General features: G+C 45.0%; 2 protein-coding genes across 2 annotated transcripts; one reads left to right on the top strand and one right to left on the bottom strand.

Annotated features, from left to right (window-relative positions):
- Positions 1-970: 970 nt before the first annotated feature.
- pfkfb1 (6-phosphofructo-2-kinase/fructose-2,6-biphosphatase 1) lies at positions 971-9239 on the bottom strand. The gene is made up of 14 exons (XM_061074698.1): positions 9188-9239; positions 4858-4983; positions 4671-4767; positions 4491-4557; positions 3645-3719; positions 3431-3487; positions 3205-3326; positions 2924-3131; positions 2694-2840; positions 1934-2038; positions 1726-1855; positions 1577-1639; positions 1428-1492; positions 971-1030 (listed from the first exon to the last, which is right to left on the bottom strand). Exons 1-14 carry the CDS (start codon positions 9237-9239, stop codon positions 971-973), a joined length of 1374 nt encoding a protein of 457 aa, XP_060930681.1.
- Positions 9240-10928: 1689 nt separating this feature from the next.
- On the top strand, positions 10929-15256 carry LOC133005114 (UDP-glucuronosyltransferase 2C1-like). The gene is made up of 2 exons (XM_061074694.1): positions 10929-10996; positions 13041-15256. Exon 2 carries the CDS (start codon positions 13043-13045, stop codon positions 14651-14653), a length of 1611 nt encoding a protein of 536 aa, XP_060930677.1. The 5' UTR covers positions 10929-10996; positions 13041-13042; the 3' UTR covers positions 14654-15256.
- Positions 15257-16245: the final 989 nt, after the last annotated feature.

Below are 16245 nucleotides of genomic sequence, written 5' to 3' on the forward strand. Positions count from 1 at the left end.
GCAGGCGACTCGTTCTTTACCTCATTTATTTACATTCTTTTATTCACACTCAGTAGATTTTGGCGTCTCGTCCACTTCACCACACAAACAATCAGATTTGTGCTGGTGCTGTCCATGGTGCTGATACTCAACCCAGCTAATCAGCAACATGTAGTGTCTCCACATCTGTACACAACAGTTACACATGTGCTAAGTCCCAGGTTATCATAGGTCTCTAAGCTCCGCCTCCACTCAGCCTTCTTGTAAACATCGTGACACTTTTGAAAAATAGAGAAACTCGAGTTAGAAAAAGACACAGGAACGCAAAACAGAATCTACAGCTGCAGGTGATGATCTGTTCAGAGGAGTCCATCGATTTCTTATGAAAGTTCATCCACACGACTACGTTTAAGTTTGAAAATGTTGTGTAACCGTATCGGTTTTTAATCCATGACCGTTCACGTACACTGGACATGTGTGTGCTGGTGTAAACAGGAATCACTCGAATAAAAAGCTCATCTCCTCCACATGTGAACAGTTGAATTATTTAAAAAACAGCTGTTAGCGAAGAGGACAGGGTCACTTTGATTCTCCGTGTTGCCAGAAGCTCTCACGTAAGAGGGTCAGCTGAGAGGAGCTTGAAGAATCAAGGATCCTACTTGTTTGTCCCCTTAAAGACCTGATCAGCAAACAGACATCTCTGTTTCTTTCTGTCCAGACTGACTCGAAGCCCCTGAGGTTTCAAACTAAACTTCTGCTTGTTAGCTTCTCTTAGACTCCGGAGTCACGTGGACAGACAATCTGCAGCAGATACGTTTTCAAATGTAGTGTGTGGACGTAGCCTGAGTCTCGTTTCTACCATCTTTTCTTCTTCTGGTGCTTTGAAGGCCCCTCCCCCCCCCCACTACCACCACCACACTTTCTACTATCCCACCATCAGCCTTTGACTGGAGTGCATCTCTGTTGCAGCAACATCCGGTTTCACAGGCTTCTATATGTGATCGGGAACCGTCTGCAGAGCTTCCTCTGGGTCTCTGCTGGTGTCCACGTTCTGCAAAGACAGATACAAAAACCACTGAGGGGTCATTCAATCCCAGACTATGGAGCTGGTGCTGAACAGCGCCCCCTGGGGCCACATGGGGTAATTACAGGACATGAGAATTTTCCTTCATCAAGTTGAACAATATCTTAATCTGCATCTGTGACATGCCAACGTAAAAAATCTAACAAAACACGAATTTGCAAACGTATCCAGTGACGTCTCTTAAAGTTTAGTGGTGAAGACAAAGTGCGGAATCGAACAACGGTGTAGAATATGACAGGTGTGTGTGGTCTCACCCTGTTTTTAGTTTGTTTGTCTGTTTATCTGTTTATCGGCGGGAATATGTAAACACCACAGACCAGTATGTTTGAGAATCTAAGAATCTGAATGACTTGAGGAAACGTACCACTGGCCTCTCTCTGTGTGTGTTCACGGCTTCGATGTTGAGGAAGAAAGACTCAACCTTGCACCCTGCGATGGAAGAGAGGAACCAGACGGTCAGGGAGAGATTCACAGTGAGCGGAGCGGCCACACACTCAACAGGCCACCACCTACCGTAGGCTATGGGTGTGAGTTTGAGCACCGTGTGAAGGGGACATCTCAGGTAAGGCAGCCCATCTTCACAGGGAGGGAAAGAAGACGGTTAGGGGGGGTTAAAGTTAAACGTCACACGGTGTGAAACGTAGAAGTCGGGTTCTCTGTACCTGCAGGTTTGTCTAGGAGGTAAGCCAACAGGCAGCGCATGATCGCCTGGTGACAGACGACCAGGACGTTCTCCTGCCGCTCCAGCTCCATGATGACCGGCTCCAGACGATGGACGATGTCCTCGTAGGACTGGAGCAGAGACAAAATGATTAAACAGTCCAGAACCTCAGGTTGTTAAGACTTCATCAGCCAGACTCTGCCACTCACTTCACCCTTAGGGTAACGGTACCGATACTTGTCCTGGTCTCTCAGGGCAAACTCCTCCGGGAAATTCTCCTGGATCTCCTCGTAGGTGAGCTCCTCACAAACGCCCTTGATGAGGAAAAGTCACGATGAAAAGATCACGTAGAAATATAAAACTAGTCTTAAACTTAGTGTGTAACTTCGGCCAATAGGGATCATATCTTTCTATCTTTCTATCTATCTATCTATCTATCTATCTATCTATCTATCTATCTATGTCTTTCTGTCAGTCTGTCTGTCTATCTATCTATCTATCTATCTATCTATCTATCTATCTATCTATCTATCTATCTATCTATCTATCTATCTATCTATCTATCTATCTATCTATCTATCTATCTATCTATCTATCTATCTATCTATCTATCTATCTATCTATCTATCTATCTATCTATCTATCTATCTATCTATCTATCTATCTATCTATCTATCTATCTATCTATCTATCTATCTATCTATCTATCTATCTATCTATCTATCTATCTATCTATCTATCTATCTATCTATCTATCTATCTATCTATCTATCTCTCTATCTCTCTATCTATCTATGTGTGAAGTTGGATCCAGTTGTATTTTGGTTCGCGATTGGGAAATCTACCTGGATGAATGTAAGCTCAAAAGTCACTAAAATTTATAACATAGGTGAAGTTGTTTTAAAACATTTTAATGAAGAACTTTAACATATTGAATCTTGAATCGTCTGAAGAACGTTATAAACTCACGGCGTCGATCTCATTGAGAGCCTTCCACTGTTCGTACTGGACGCCCAGAGCCTCGGCCGTCTGGATGGTCCTCTTCATGTGGCTCGTCCACACCTTCAGGTCCTTGATGTTCTGACTCCTGATGAAGGTTGCCAGGGACTTGGCGTACTGGAGGAGATGAAGAGGAGATGAACATGAAGCCACAGAGGTTGTGTTTCCTTTTAACCTCCGCTCTTATCTTGTTTCTTTACCTTGTGTCCTCTGGGCGAGAGGCCCGAGTCCCCCCCGATGCGCCCCAGCAGGTTGAGCTCACTCTCTCCGTGGCGACTCAGAAAGATGGACCTGGGCGTGACGTGGATGTTCATGAGGTAGTAGACGATCCTGCTCTGAATGTGGTCCTGGACCCGGTTCACCAGGTATCTGCTGCCCACGTCGAAGATCTTGATGTAGGAGAGCTTCCTGTTCAAAGTCATGGAATCAACTTTAGAAAATGAATTCATCAGATAGGAAATAAAATCATTATGGTCAGTACCTGTCTTTCTCGTCGTCTATCGACATGTAGCTGGCTTTGTAGCACTCGATGCGCTGGATGAAGTCTTCTTTGGCTTCATCTACGTCACGATCCACGTAATCTGGACTCCCGAACTTTACTTGCTGTAAAGTTAAAGTTTAAGAGTTTAACTGAAATCACTACGTCCCACTTCTTGTATGATAATGACCAAAAAAGTCATATCAGAAGATGTGAAGGTGCGCGTTACCTTGATATTCTCTGCAATGATCTCTGGGTCATCACAGATTGATTCCACAAAGAAAACCTGCACAAGAATTCATTCAACCAGTGAGATGTAGAGTTGCTGGGAGTCAGGTGAGCAGTTTGGACAGATACTAAGTGGAAACAATCTTCAGTTGTAACTGTTGGTAAGAAAACAAACAAGTATATATTTCCGGTGCCACTTCCACACCTGTACTTGCCTTGAAGCCTTTCTCCTTCGCAAAACACAGAATGCTGGTCCTCCGCTCCCTGGTGGTGTTGGTGGCATCAAACACCTGCAGGACAAAGGTGCTGTTATTAACACATCCAGGTCATATTTGGATTTAAAGCCCATTCAAAATGTTCAGCATCAGAATTAGACAGCAAGTTATGTTGTTTCACATTTTAATACAATGTTATGCAATTAAAAATACAGTTTGTTGTTTAATTTAATGTATTTAAAACATTTAACAAAGCTTGTCTAGGACATAAATCATGATTTCTGCCCTCTTTCAATTGTGACTCCTGACAATAAAACAGATTATACACAAATTCACAAATAACCTGTGACGGTATTATTGTTTTAATTCTCTTTTATCAATTAATAATTGTTTTTGTTTTGTAAATCTGTGTTTTCGTCTATTAGAATAACACGATTCTGCAGAAACATGGTGAAATGCATCGTATGCTTCAGAACCTCAGCCAGAAAAATGTCTCCTGTCTGAAATCAAGTTTTAATCTCAACCAAAATGATTTAATAAAGTCAGAGGATTTGCAGGAGACACAGTTTAGAGGAAGGAATATCTCGACTTTAAATCACCGTATTGGATCAAGTTGTAAAAACACTGAAATTCCCATAATGCAACTTTCCCTCCCACGTCTTTAAAATTCTCCATTGCTTATTCATAGGACGCAGGATTTCTTGTAGAATTCTTTAGGCCCAAACTGAGATAATCCTCGTCCTTCTTCTCATCATCATTTTCCTACTTTATCTTAGATTTTTCCCAAACGATAACTGATTGTTGATTTGTGATCGGAGGGACAGTCTCAGTTGTCCTCTGACTTACGGCCACTTGTCCCTGTTCCTTGGTGAAGTAGACGGTGACGTCCTTCAGGGCAGATGTTGCACAGGCCCTGAAGGAGAGGTGACACTCGTGAGGACACAATGTGAGGACATACTCAGGAGGACAAATCAGAAGACATCTTTAAAACTCAGCGACTCATCAGAGCATCTGTGTCGTCCGTACTTGCGGATCCTCATGGCCTCCTCGTTGTCCGATTTGAAGAACTCAAAGTTCTTGTAGATCTTCACAGCCTCTCTTCGGTACTGGCCGACGTTGAACACTGACGGGAGAGAAGAAGATTAAATCTGCTCTGTGTCTGAAGTTCTCTTATTTGTCCGTTTTACGTCAGGATGGTTTTTTGAACGCTGACTTTTTGTAGGAACTCCGATCCAGTTGAGGTAGCGGGTGAGTTTCTTGGAAATGTACGTCTTCCCTCTGGCAGGAAGTCCCACCATCACGATCATCGTGGGAGAGTTACAGAACTGAGGCACCGAGGCTGAGAAGAGAAAACACACAGACACAGACACAGGAAACAAATGTTAATGTGTGTACTCTGGGTAGTTGTACTGATATATAAGGTCAACAAAACATGATGTCGTACGTTTGTCGTCTTAAAGCAACACGGCATCGTTTTTTTTACCTTTTAACATCCTTAAAAATCATTTTCTTGACACACAAACTTATAATAGGGAGAATGGCAATTCTGTCATTGCCACAGCGCCCCCTAGAGGCCTGCACCTGCACCATGTAACTCTGAGGTAACCTGCTTTACAACAACCACAAGAACAACCACGGCCGCAGCCAGAAGACAGCCAATTAGAAACAAGCTCTTCATCATTCTCCACATGTTGTATTTACGACAGCTAGGTACGCATCCTACCTGTAGGGGGTGCTACAGTACAGCCGAGCGTGAATCTTGCATGGTGTCGCTTTAAAGTCCCGAGTAAGTAAATTATTGTTATTGCAAATCTCAATATTTTTGTATCCGTCACCATCGAATCGACGTTTGCTGCACATTGAAGTGACAGAAGAGCATCGGCTGGGTTCGACTGATCAATGCTAACGAGGTAAACAACTCTGTGCCGTGTTGGGTGTGTGTGAGTGTGTGTGTGTGTGTGTGTGTGTGTGTGTGTTGCTGCCAAGGTAATCTTCATTAAGGGAGAATGGAAGAGCTCCGTGGTGCAGCTCTAACGTCTGCAGACCAGGGAGCCTCTGCACTGAGGCTTATCTGTCTGCCAGCCTTTGGCAGCGTGCCATGACACAGAAAGCTGTCCGAGCAACAAGAGGAACACAAAACGAAGACACGTAAAGACGTCACGACAATTAAATAATCATCTGCAAACAGTCGATACACCTGTGAGGGAGAGAGAAGAAACGTTTTACCGACTAGATGCTCCTCCTCCTCCTCAGGTGGAAGTCGGCGTGCGGCGCCATATGGTCGACAAAACAAAACGCTCCTAATCTCCAAGTGTGTTGAAACTGTCAGAATCTTCCCTGCAGGTCGTCGGAGTTCAGCTCAGCTCAGCAACACACAACAAGGCCCCAACTACAACTTCACAATTATCTAAAGTGAAAAATAATGAACTGAGAGAGACGTGGAGCCTCTTCTGAGATAAATCTGAATCTCTAATACTTACACACAAATCTCAAACCTGTGTTTCTCACCCAGTCACGACTCGGGTGTTTCCTGCTTGTCTGTCATTTATAGAGCAGACGGCAGGATCACTTGCCAGATAACAAAAGTACCCGGATGACCCGTGCGTGTGTGTGTGTATACATGGACGGGGAGAGGGTCGGACTCCAGGCTGTTCCAATATGAATGGAATATGCCGCGTCAGCAAAATGCTGAAAGGCCCACGGCAGACAGAGCACAGAGAGCCGGCTCGGACCTGGTCTGGATTCTGTCTGGCTGCCGCTGACCCCTCTGTGTCTCAGACTGTCCGTCCCCTGACTGGACTGGACTGGTCCGGGCCCAGTGCAGAACTCACACACCTCTGACCTGTAACACCACCTTCAATCTGCGGGAACCAGAGTTCAGTGAAAACAGAGATTAGAGGCTTTTAATCTGCAGGTCACTGCACTTACATCCCCTCCTGCGGTTCAAGCTGCAGCCCATCCACGGAACCCAGATCTTCAGCAGAGGAGTCTGGGTGAGCGTCTGCTGCTCGGCCGACGCATTAACGGTGAGAGCCATGAGGCCTGCAGAGCGGCCGGCCGGAGGAGTGGAGCGACAGAAGCCCTGTGATGTGTGTGCTTCACTGCACTCCACATACTGCAGGTCAGCTGACTGCAGCAAAGGAGAGGTACTTGGTAGGCAGCAGGAGGAGGAAGAGGGGGAGGAGGAGGAGGAGGAGGACCTGAGGCCTCGCTGCATGTCTGCCTCTCAAAGGAGAGCAGCTGCCAAGATCCCTGGGGTGATGTCACCCAGCAGGGAATCCTCCCAATCCAGCGAGCTGTGCATCTGCTGGTTCTGAGTCAGATGTGCAGAGTCCTGTGAGACCAGTGAAGAGCTGAGGGAAGCTGCCGTGAATTCAGATGAGCCCAGTCTGTTTATCAAGGCTGAGGAAGATTCTTTCTCACCACCAGAGGGCAGTTCAAACCTGACATTTGAAAATCAAACACTGATACAGGTTTTAAAAAACAACAGAGCTCATATTGTCCGTGGAAACACCGGAACAAAAGTCGGTCTGGGGTTTTAATCCCTGTCGGCTTGTGAAGTGTCATGATTGTATTTTTCAATCTTTGCTGTGAAGCCCCTTTGTGCAGCAAGTCCTGTATGAAAAGTGCTGTACAAACAAAGTTTATTATTATTATTATTATTATTATTCTCATTGTTCTATTGTGTGGTGGATCCGCGTGTTGTCAACTTTAGGCCGACAGTTCGATCCCTATCGCCCCCTTTCTGCAAGTGTCTCTGGATACTGAGCCTGAACTCATGTTATGAAATGAAGCGTAACCAACAAACTAGATAACAAACTTGTAACTACACAAAAAAACAAAAGTTACTATTGCAAATCCCACTCTGACATCTGAAGCCGTTCTTTCTCTTCACACATTTGGTTCCTTCCTCCCCTGGTTCAGGTTGTTTCTAATCCAAAGGTCAAAGCTTCTGATGACATCAAGGTAACAAAGCCTCAGTTAAAGCAATCAGGCCGAGATTCATTCAGTGATCCAGGATATGATCAAGGTCACAGTGTGTAAGAATCAATCCTGGTCAATCAAAGGGGAAATTAACATGATTACAATGAGCCTGATCAAAATGTTACGTTTCCCTCACTCTCTTCTTCATGCATGTTATTAATCCAACTTTTTAAAATGAGATGTTTTGTGCGTTAGAGACTGGGTTTGTTATGAATTCAGTTAATCAGCCGTCGGGTCACTTCACTGACGCTGCTCGTCATTAAAGTAAAGAGTTCTAATCTCTGAATTATCTTCTTATCTCTGGTTTTATCACCTTCTCTCAATAGTTGACCCCACGTAGCCGGATTGGGTTGATGACTAAACACAGTGGATGGTTTTGTGTTGTCACTTTAAACTGTGTATGTTTATATATATTTCATCATATTATGTGTTCAGACACAAATTAAACTTCAGAGACAATAAAGTGTAAGTGAAGTTCAGAGAATTATATCTTCTCATTCTCAGAAACAGGAAACAAAAGCTCATTTAAAAGAGTAAAACATTTAAGCAGATGTATTCTGTGAACAAAATGTTATCGTTGGGAACAGAAAGTTACGTCCAGATAAACATCAGTTCTCTGAGTCGACTAAAAAGCTCCTTAAATATCACATGTCAACAAGAGATACGAATCTTGAGGAGTTGGAAAACGTAAACTCTGTATCCAGGAATCAGATTCCAGACGTTTCAATCAGGAAACATCATCATGCAGCTTCGGCTAATATTCAAAGTCTAGGAAGCAGTTTCTCTTTGGCTGATGACCAGTAACAGGCTTTTTCCCTGTTTCTGAAGAAGCTCTTTAGTGTAAGGTACTAAACGTGCTGTTCTGACAGATGTTTGCTTTGGCAGGAGTTCAGCACGTCCTGCCAAACCACACTGAGACACACAAACACACACTGAGACACACAACCACAGGTTTGTACTTCTATCGTAGGGAGGACACTCATCGAGGTAATGCAGTCCCTAGACCCTTGCCCTCACCTTAACTATCCAAACTAGATGCTGAACCCTAACCCAACCCTAACTTAAACCAAGTCCAAACCCTCAAACAGCCCATTGTAAAGTCAGGACTGGTCCTCACTTTCCAAAAATATCCTCCCTCTGTATATGTCTAAAATGGTCTTTACAAAGATATACATTACACAGCGTGCAGACTCTCAGAGGGGACGTCTTCCTCTCAGTTTGTGGACGTGTGCACGTGTGTTAGCTTTAGACAAGCTGAGGACTCATGTGATTGTCCTTCTAAGCATTTCATATTATTACTGAGCAGGAGACAGAGAAGAAACAATCAAAGCAACAAGCAAAGAAACAGCCGCTCTCTTAACTTCCACTTTCTTATTAGTTTGACAACTTGTGCGATTTCCCTCAACGTGGACATAACGTCACTGCTGCTTGACGCATGTCTGACAACCAGCAGCATGTTGTTGCTCTCCCTGTCAGGATGAAAACATCTATGAACATAGATGTGTTAATAGACGCTTTACTCCAGGTTGTGTGTCTCACGCTCGCTGCAGGATCCTCACCTGCGCTGTTACACCTGCGGAGCCTCATGTGTTCCAGCTGGGGAAGTTCCATTCTGTGCTACTCTCCTGTGAAGCCGGCAGCAGAGACGCACAAACCAGCCGCACAAACCAGCCGCACAAACCAGGATGAACAGGACTGATGCTCTCCTGAGAGAAACTAGACCCTTAATGCCACAGGCTTCTCAACCCACCCCCACCCGGCCCTGCAAGTCGTCTCTTTTCCACGCACACGGACATATGATAGCAGCTCCCTGGGCTTGGCCTTTACTGTTTGCCAGGGCCGGAGTTCACCACACACACACACATACGGCGAGTGAGCAGCCGCACTCGCAGGGCGCAGCACGACAAGTGCAAAGGTCGCTGAGGAGCACTTTGTTGTTGCTCAGGGTTGCATGAGGAGGCCGTGGCCACATTTACACCAGCACTCACCAATCACTCATCCTGCAGGCCGGCTGCACACTCCTCCACAAAGAGAGAGAGAGAGGGAGAGAGCATGAAACAATGAAATGATGATGAACAACTTTATTTATTCTCACAGTCAAGTGCTGAATCGTCGCGGTGGTTTAAATTCTCCAGCTGGACGATTCACAGGATAAATCAAATCCAAAGTACCAGCCACTCGCGGGTCTTGACTTCGTGAAGTGTTTAAAATAAACAAGTGATGACACTTCTGCTCATCATGCTGCTGTAAATCAGAACTCAGATTCCAGAGTGAACACACCGTGAATCATCTACTACAGAGTCAAACTATTAAATTACAAGTTAAGCTACTAATAAACTTGTATCTGAGCGATGATTCACCTCCGTAACTAAAACAGGAGGTTTCTGTGGTTTGTGAAATCCAGTCCAGTCTGTGAGTTCCTCGGTTTGGCCGCGTTCCAGACGGAAGAAGAGGAATCTCCTCTCGTAACCTTTCCTCTTTTCCTCGGCTGTAACACCGACGGACTCACCATGTTTAAAAAAAGACTCAAGCAGCAGACCTGTTGCATAACAACAGAAGCAAATATAACAGAACCTCTGTGTGTTATAGTCCAGCAACATGAAATCTGAAAGGTTTGAAATAACTTTACACACGAGACCTTTTGTTACAAATGGATGATAACAGAAGGACTCTACACATTTAAACACGGGGGGTGCATGGTCTCTCTGGGATGACTCTCCATGTTCACCCAGTGTCAGCGGGTTTGTGTCTATAAATCATCTGCAGCCTGCTCACACTCGAGCAGTAGATTGAAGGAAGGATGAAAACAAATTTCATAAGCTTGTGTGTCCTTCAGGTAGAATCAGTATTTCACATATCAGACAAGAAAAAGCATTGTTGAAAGTAGAAAGCTTCTCTTCCTGTCACGGTTCAGATCAGAAACATCTGAGGCCCCGGCTATGAAAGGGGGGGATGGGGGGGGACTGTTCTAACAAATATCAAATTCCTTTACATCCGCCGAGTTATCAAACCTACCGGTCATTCAGAAAAACATAGACCACCTTTATCTCATGAATTATTGAAGCGTTGCACACGTGTTACTGCTTCGACACAATTCTTTTAATCATTTCCGTGAAAAAATCCCCAAAGTGGCTGAAATCGGCTCCAGATGTTCACCGGCTGAAGCAAAACCAGGAACAAATCTGGGCGGAGGGTCTTTCAGGAGGAGGCCTCTGCACCGAGCTTCAGAGAACAGCAGCAGAGGAACCGGCCCGACTCAGGTTATACATTCACTTGTCTTTGAACAGTGCTGCAGCAGGATCAGGTCAAACACTGGAGTCTCCCGGGTTCAGCCGACCAGTCGCAGTGTGAGGCTGCACAGGGCGGAGGTAAGAATTGATTTTTACTCACAAACTGGCTTTCAAAGCGTCTGTGGACAATGTGGTTTAGTTGAATGTGCAGATGGTTCATCAGAGCAGAGTTTTCTTTCTACAAACGGGTCGGAGGCGGAGTGTTGCTTCACACTCTGCATCTGCATCAAGCTGCTGCTGAAGACGCAGCCTCACAAACCACAAGCTTTCACCCCCTGTGTTTACTTTGTCTTGACTTGTGTCCTCACACCAAATCCTCCCCTGCAGCTCAGATGCAACATATGTTTTTTTTCCTGTGAGCTGAGGTTTCATAACGGCTGCTGCTCTCTATTCCATTTTCATGATTAGATTAGATTTCTTTATTTATCCACACAACGGGGAAATTCACTTGTTACAGCAAAAAAGAGAAAAACAGAATTTAAATAACAGTGCCGAAGCAACAATAAAAAAGAAAGATCAAAATATATACACTACTAAACTACACATAATGAGAGTAAAAATATACAGAAAACAAAAACAACCTGCAAAACAGACACTGTGCAAAAGCAGGTACTGGGGAGAAAGTGGAGTGATGTAAGTGTTATTGTATTGAAAACAAAAGTATTATGAGTAATATTGCAACAGTAGTGACCATGATACAGAAAAAATAATTAAAAGTAAGTGACCATAATATAAATAATACTACAAGATAGTATAAAGGAAAATATAGGAAAATATAAATATTGCAATGATGATTAATCAGGCAGAAAATCCCCCACAGGGTTTGTCTCATAAAACATTTCAGTCTCCAGATGATTCTGCTAACATGAGTATTTGCAGATATTACTTATAATAATAAGTGTCATTAGCACAAGGACTTTGACTGGAGATTACTTAACTGTGACGTTGAGACTCTGTTCAAAGAGCAACAAGTAGTTGACCAGTCACATTTAGAGAAAACAAAGCCTCATGTCTTCTGTGATCTGGAGACAAAGGACAGATTCCAGAGCTCAGCCCCCTCCCCCCCCAGGGAGCTTCCTCTTCACATCTTGGTGTTAATCCTGCCCCTGGACACAACTTTCAACCACTATTGGTCACTTTGTGCCCCATGACCTTGAGGTCACCAGGCCGATAAAAGCCCAGCTCCCCCTCTCTTCCTTCTCTTTTCCACTTACTTCTCCGGGGGAAGACGTGGTTGTCTCTCTCTCTCTCTCTCTCTCTACTCACACTGGAGGAGACCTGAGTGTCTCTCGTGCCCCCCCGACCAGGGAGACCTTTTCTTCTCTTCTGACCTCTGAGCAGACCTGCCTGGAGCAGACTGCTTTTCATGAACTGGTAACACAACTCGGCTACTTACACTGGTTCATGCACTGGACTGTTTCATTCTATTCATGCAGTGTCTTTTAAGGATGATTTGTGTTGTGATATTTTGGAATTAAGTTTGAAATCTAATGTTAGTTCTTCTTTTAATACTTTCTCTGACCTCTGACACAAACATCTCCCCAAACTTAACACATACATGTTATACTCACATGCACATGTTTATATTAAGTACACTTAGTTAGTTTGTGTGTTTTTAATTTTAATATGTTTATAACAAATGTTTTTCTTTAACACAAATGTTGTCTTCATGAATGTTGCATAAGTGTGAATTTTGCCAACCTCTACACTGTCAATAACTCTCTCTCTCTCTATATATATATATATATATTTATATGTTTTTTTTAATGGGAATTAAAGACAAAGTTGGCTACTTTTCCATTATATCACTCGAAACTTGCTCATATTAAATAATATTTTCGGTGACACAGATATGTCTAAGTTTAATAACCTACAATATATTTTTAGATTTTATATATATTCTGTATCAGAATGGATTGTGGGTATTTAACATGGCGTCTCTGTTCTTAATCAGAAGATTGAGCTGTGACTTGTCAGTGGGAATTAAATCCTGTAACAGGAGCTGTAGTTGTGTTGATTTTCTCTCGCTCATTAAATCATAATGGAGATAATGTGCAGATTCTTTCTGTTGCATGTATGAGCTGCAGATGTTTCCTGATCGGGTTCTGTCTTTCTTCTGCAGTGATGGAGTCACATCGAGCTCTGGCGTTCTTCTTACTGTTTTCGGCGACTCTGGCCTCCTGCTGTGATGGCGGCAAAGTGCTGGTGTACCCCGTGGACGGGAGCCACTGGCTGAACATGAAAATCCTGGTGGAGGCGCTGCATTCTCAGGGCCATCAAATCACTGTGCTGCGCTCCACCACCAGCTGGTACGTCGCCGAGCTCTCCCCCCACTACAGCTCCATCACCGTCCACCAGGAGCAGGCCCAGAACCTGGAGAGCCAGTCCTTCATGACCTCCTTCCTGAAGAGGTCGCTCGACATCCGCCGGCAGCAGGGCTCTCCGTGGGCGTTCGTGGAGTTTTACAGGAACCTTTTCGAAATGATCGGGGAGAACCAGCACACTGTGGCCAATCTGGTCGTCAGCATCTTCGAGAATAAGACGCTGATGCAGGAACTGAAGGAAACTGGTTACGACCTCTGTCTGACGGACCCGGCGTTTCCCGCCGGCGTGCTGGTGGCACATCACCTCCAGCTTCCCCTGGTTTTGAACGTGCGCTGGCTTTTCAATGGCGAGGCTCACTTTGCCGTCGCTCCTTCTCCTTTGTCCTACGTCCCCCAGTTGTTTACTCACAGCTCAGACTCGATGGACCTTTTTCAAAGAACCCAGAATATAATCTATCACAGCATACTGGTGTACATGTACCACTACGTCTCGAATCCACCTTACCAGGCCGTGTGCGATAAATATTTCGGAAAAGACGTCAACGTCATGTCTCTCATCCAGGGAGCAGATATGTGGCTCATGCGAGTGGACTTCACGTTCGAGTTCCCCCGGCCCACCATGCCCAACGTGGTCTACATCGGCGGCTTCCAGGGAAAAGCTCCCAAGCCTCTTCCCACGGATTTGGAAGAATTCGTGCAGAGCTCGGGTGAACACGGGGTGGTGGTCATGACCCTGGGGACCCTGCTGAACGACCTCGGCCCCGAGATATCGGAGATCATCGCCTCAGCGTTCGCCAACCTCCCGCAGAAAGTGGTGTGGAGACACACCGGGAAGAGGCCGGTGACCCTGGGGAACAACACCATGCTGGTGCAGTGGCTGCCTCAAAACGACATATTAGGTCACGCTAAGACCAAAGTGTTCGTCACGCACGGCGGCACCAACGGTATCTACGAGGCCATCTACCAAGGCGTCCCCATCCTGGGCATCCCCCTCATCTTCGACCAGTACGACAACATGGTGCGTCTGAGGGCACGGGGGGTCGCTGAGATCGTTGAGGTGACGACGATGGATGTGGAGTCTCTGACGAGTACCCTGAGGAACATCCTGGACCCGGAGCAGCCGTACAAACAGAACATGGTCAAACTGTCCCAGCTCCACCGCGACAAACCGATGAAGCCCTTAGACAGCGCCGTCTTCTGGATGGAGTTCGTCATGAGGCACGGGGGGGCCGCTCACCTGCGCACAGAGTCTTACAAGCTGCCTTGGTATTCCTACTATTGTGTAGATGTGATGGCAGTGTTGGCGGCGTTCGTCCTGATGGTCACTGCATCGGTCTGGGTTTCCTGTAGATGTCTCATCAGACGCTTCATATGGACCAAGACGTCCTCATCCAAGTCCAAGAGGGAATAGAGGAGGGGTTTGTTTTGTGAGGTCACCTTGACCCTTAGACCTATAACCACCAAAATCGAATGAGTTCAACCGTGAATCCAAGAATAATTCCTTCTCGTTCATGGGAATGGGACGAATGGGACGAATGGGACGAATGGGACAAATGGGAAGAATGGGACGGACAACCTGAAAACATATACCTCCGGCCTCTGGCTATTGCCGGCGTGGAGGCTTGATAGTTTGTGGTGCCAGACGGGAGAATGTCGTTCACCTGTGATGGTTCAGACTTTGGTTTTAGATTGTCGTTTCTGTAGAAGTTGCTTAGTCATCCGTTTGCTTGATTTATTATTTAATTTGAATTTAATTATGTCTATCAATTGCAAATGTCCTGAGTTTTGTCTTGTGATAGTGAGTTTTGTTGTCCTGTCCGGTGCCCAACTACCATTTCTGCTGATAAAATGAGCCGTCACCGAGGAGAGAAGAAACCAACACGGTGCAGTTTATTGGTTTCCTCTGTGGTTTATATCTGAGCAGTCACACTAACTGTAGTTATGAGTTCACCCAGTTCTCTGAGCCAGTATCTTCAGGTTTTTCTCTCTCAAAATAAAGCTGCTTTAACCCTCAGAGCTGTTTGCATGATTTCTCTGATGCTTGTGTGTCTTTGCTCAATCAGAATATCGTTATCTTGCACAATTTGTCTCCGGCCTGACTTCAAACTCCTTCCTTCAGCTGCCAGACCGACCACAGCTACTATGATTTCAACAGAACAAGAGATATTACTCATTCTGTCTCCTGAGCACAGGTTTGGACAAATTCCTCTGCTGCAGATTGGCTGGTGTATGAGAACTGGTGCATGTAGGAATGTGCCTGTGCAGTCAAACATTACACGAGCAGAAGACGTCTCCTTTGTTCCACCTCCTCGTTACTTACACTCACATAAACAGAAACAAATGAACCTTCTTTCTTCTGAGTGTCTTATCTCAACACTCGGCCTTTTGACATTCACTTCATTATATTTGATTCTAAGGAGGCAGACGACAGAATCCTTCCTCTGATCTACGTGTTAGAAACTGGGTCAGAGTTACACGACCCACGAATGACTCTCTTTGATAATGGTGAAAATGTAAAAAAGAAAACACACATCCCACCTCGCAGGGTTAAAGAAAGTGATGAAAAGTTCCTTGTTCTGCCTCCTCATCCAGATCCTCAACAGGATGAATCATCTCCTCGTTAATGGCTCATCCTTCTGCCAAGTTTTATGGAAATCACTTCTGTAGATTTTGCAACAAACAGCGGAGGGTGAAAACGTAACGCCCTTGTCCGAGGACACAAATCTTGACTAATTGCTTAAGTTTGTTTGAGGCTCCTCGTGTCGGGACAGTTTCATCATATAAAAACTACAGGTGCAGAATTCATGTCATGTTAGAGCAGAAATTCGAGTGATGAAGATGCTTCCACACGTGTATTTTGGAAGGTAAGAGTCGCCCTCTGGTGGCAGAGGCCAGCTAGGTGGTTTTCCTTCACCAACTCTAAATGAACTGAAAGAGGAACAGGGTCAAACCTTTGCATGCGATGTGTAATGTGTCGCCCACACACGATTATATGTAGTACAT

The sequence above is a fragment of the Limanda limanda genome, chromosome 7 (assembly GCF_963576545.1).
Source record: "Limanda limanda chromosome 7, fLimLim1.1, whole genome shotgun sequence".
In the NCBI taxonomy this organism is placed as follows: Eukaryota; Metazoa; Chordata; class Actinopteri; order Pleuronectiformes; family Pleuronectidae; genus Limanda; species Limanda limanda.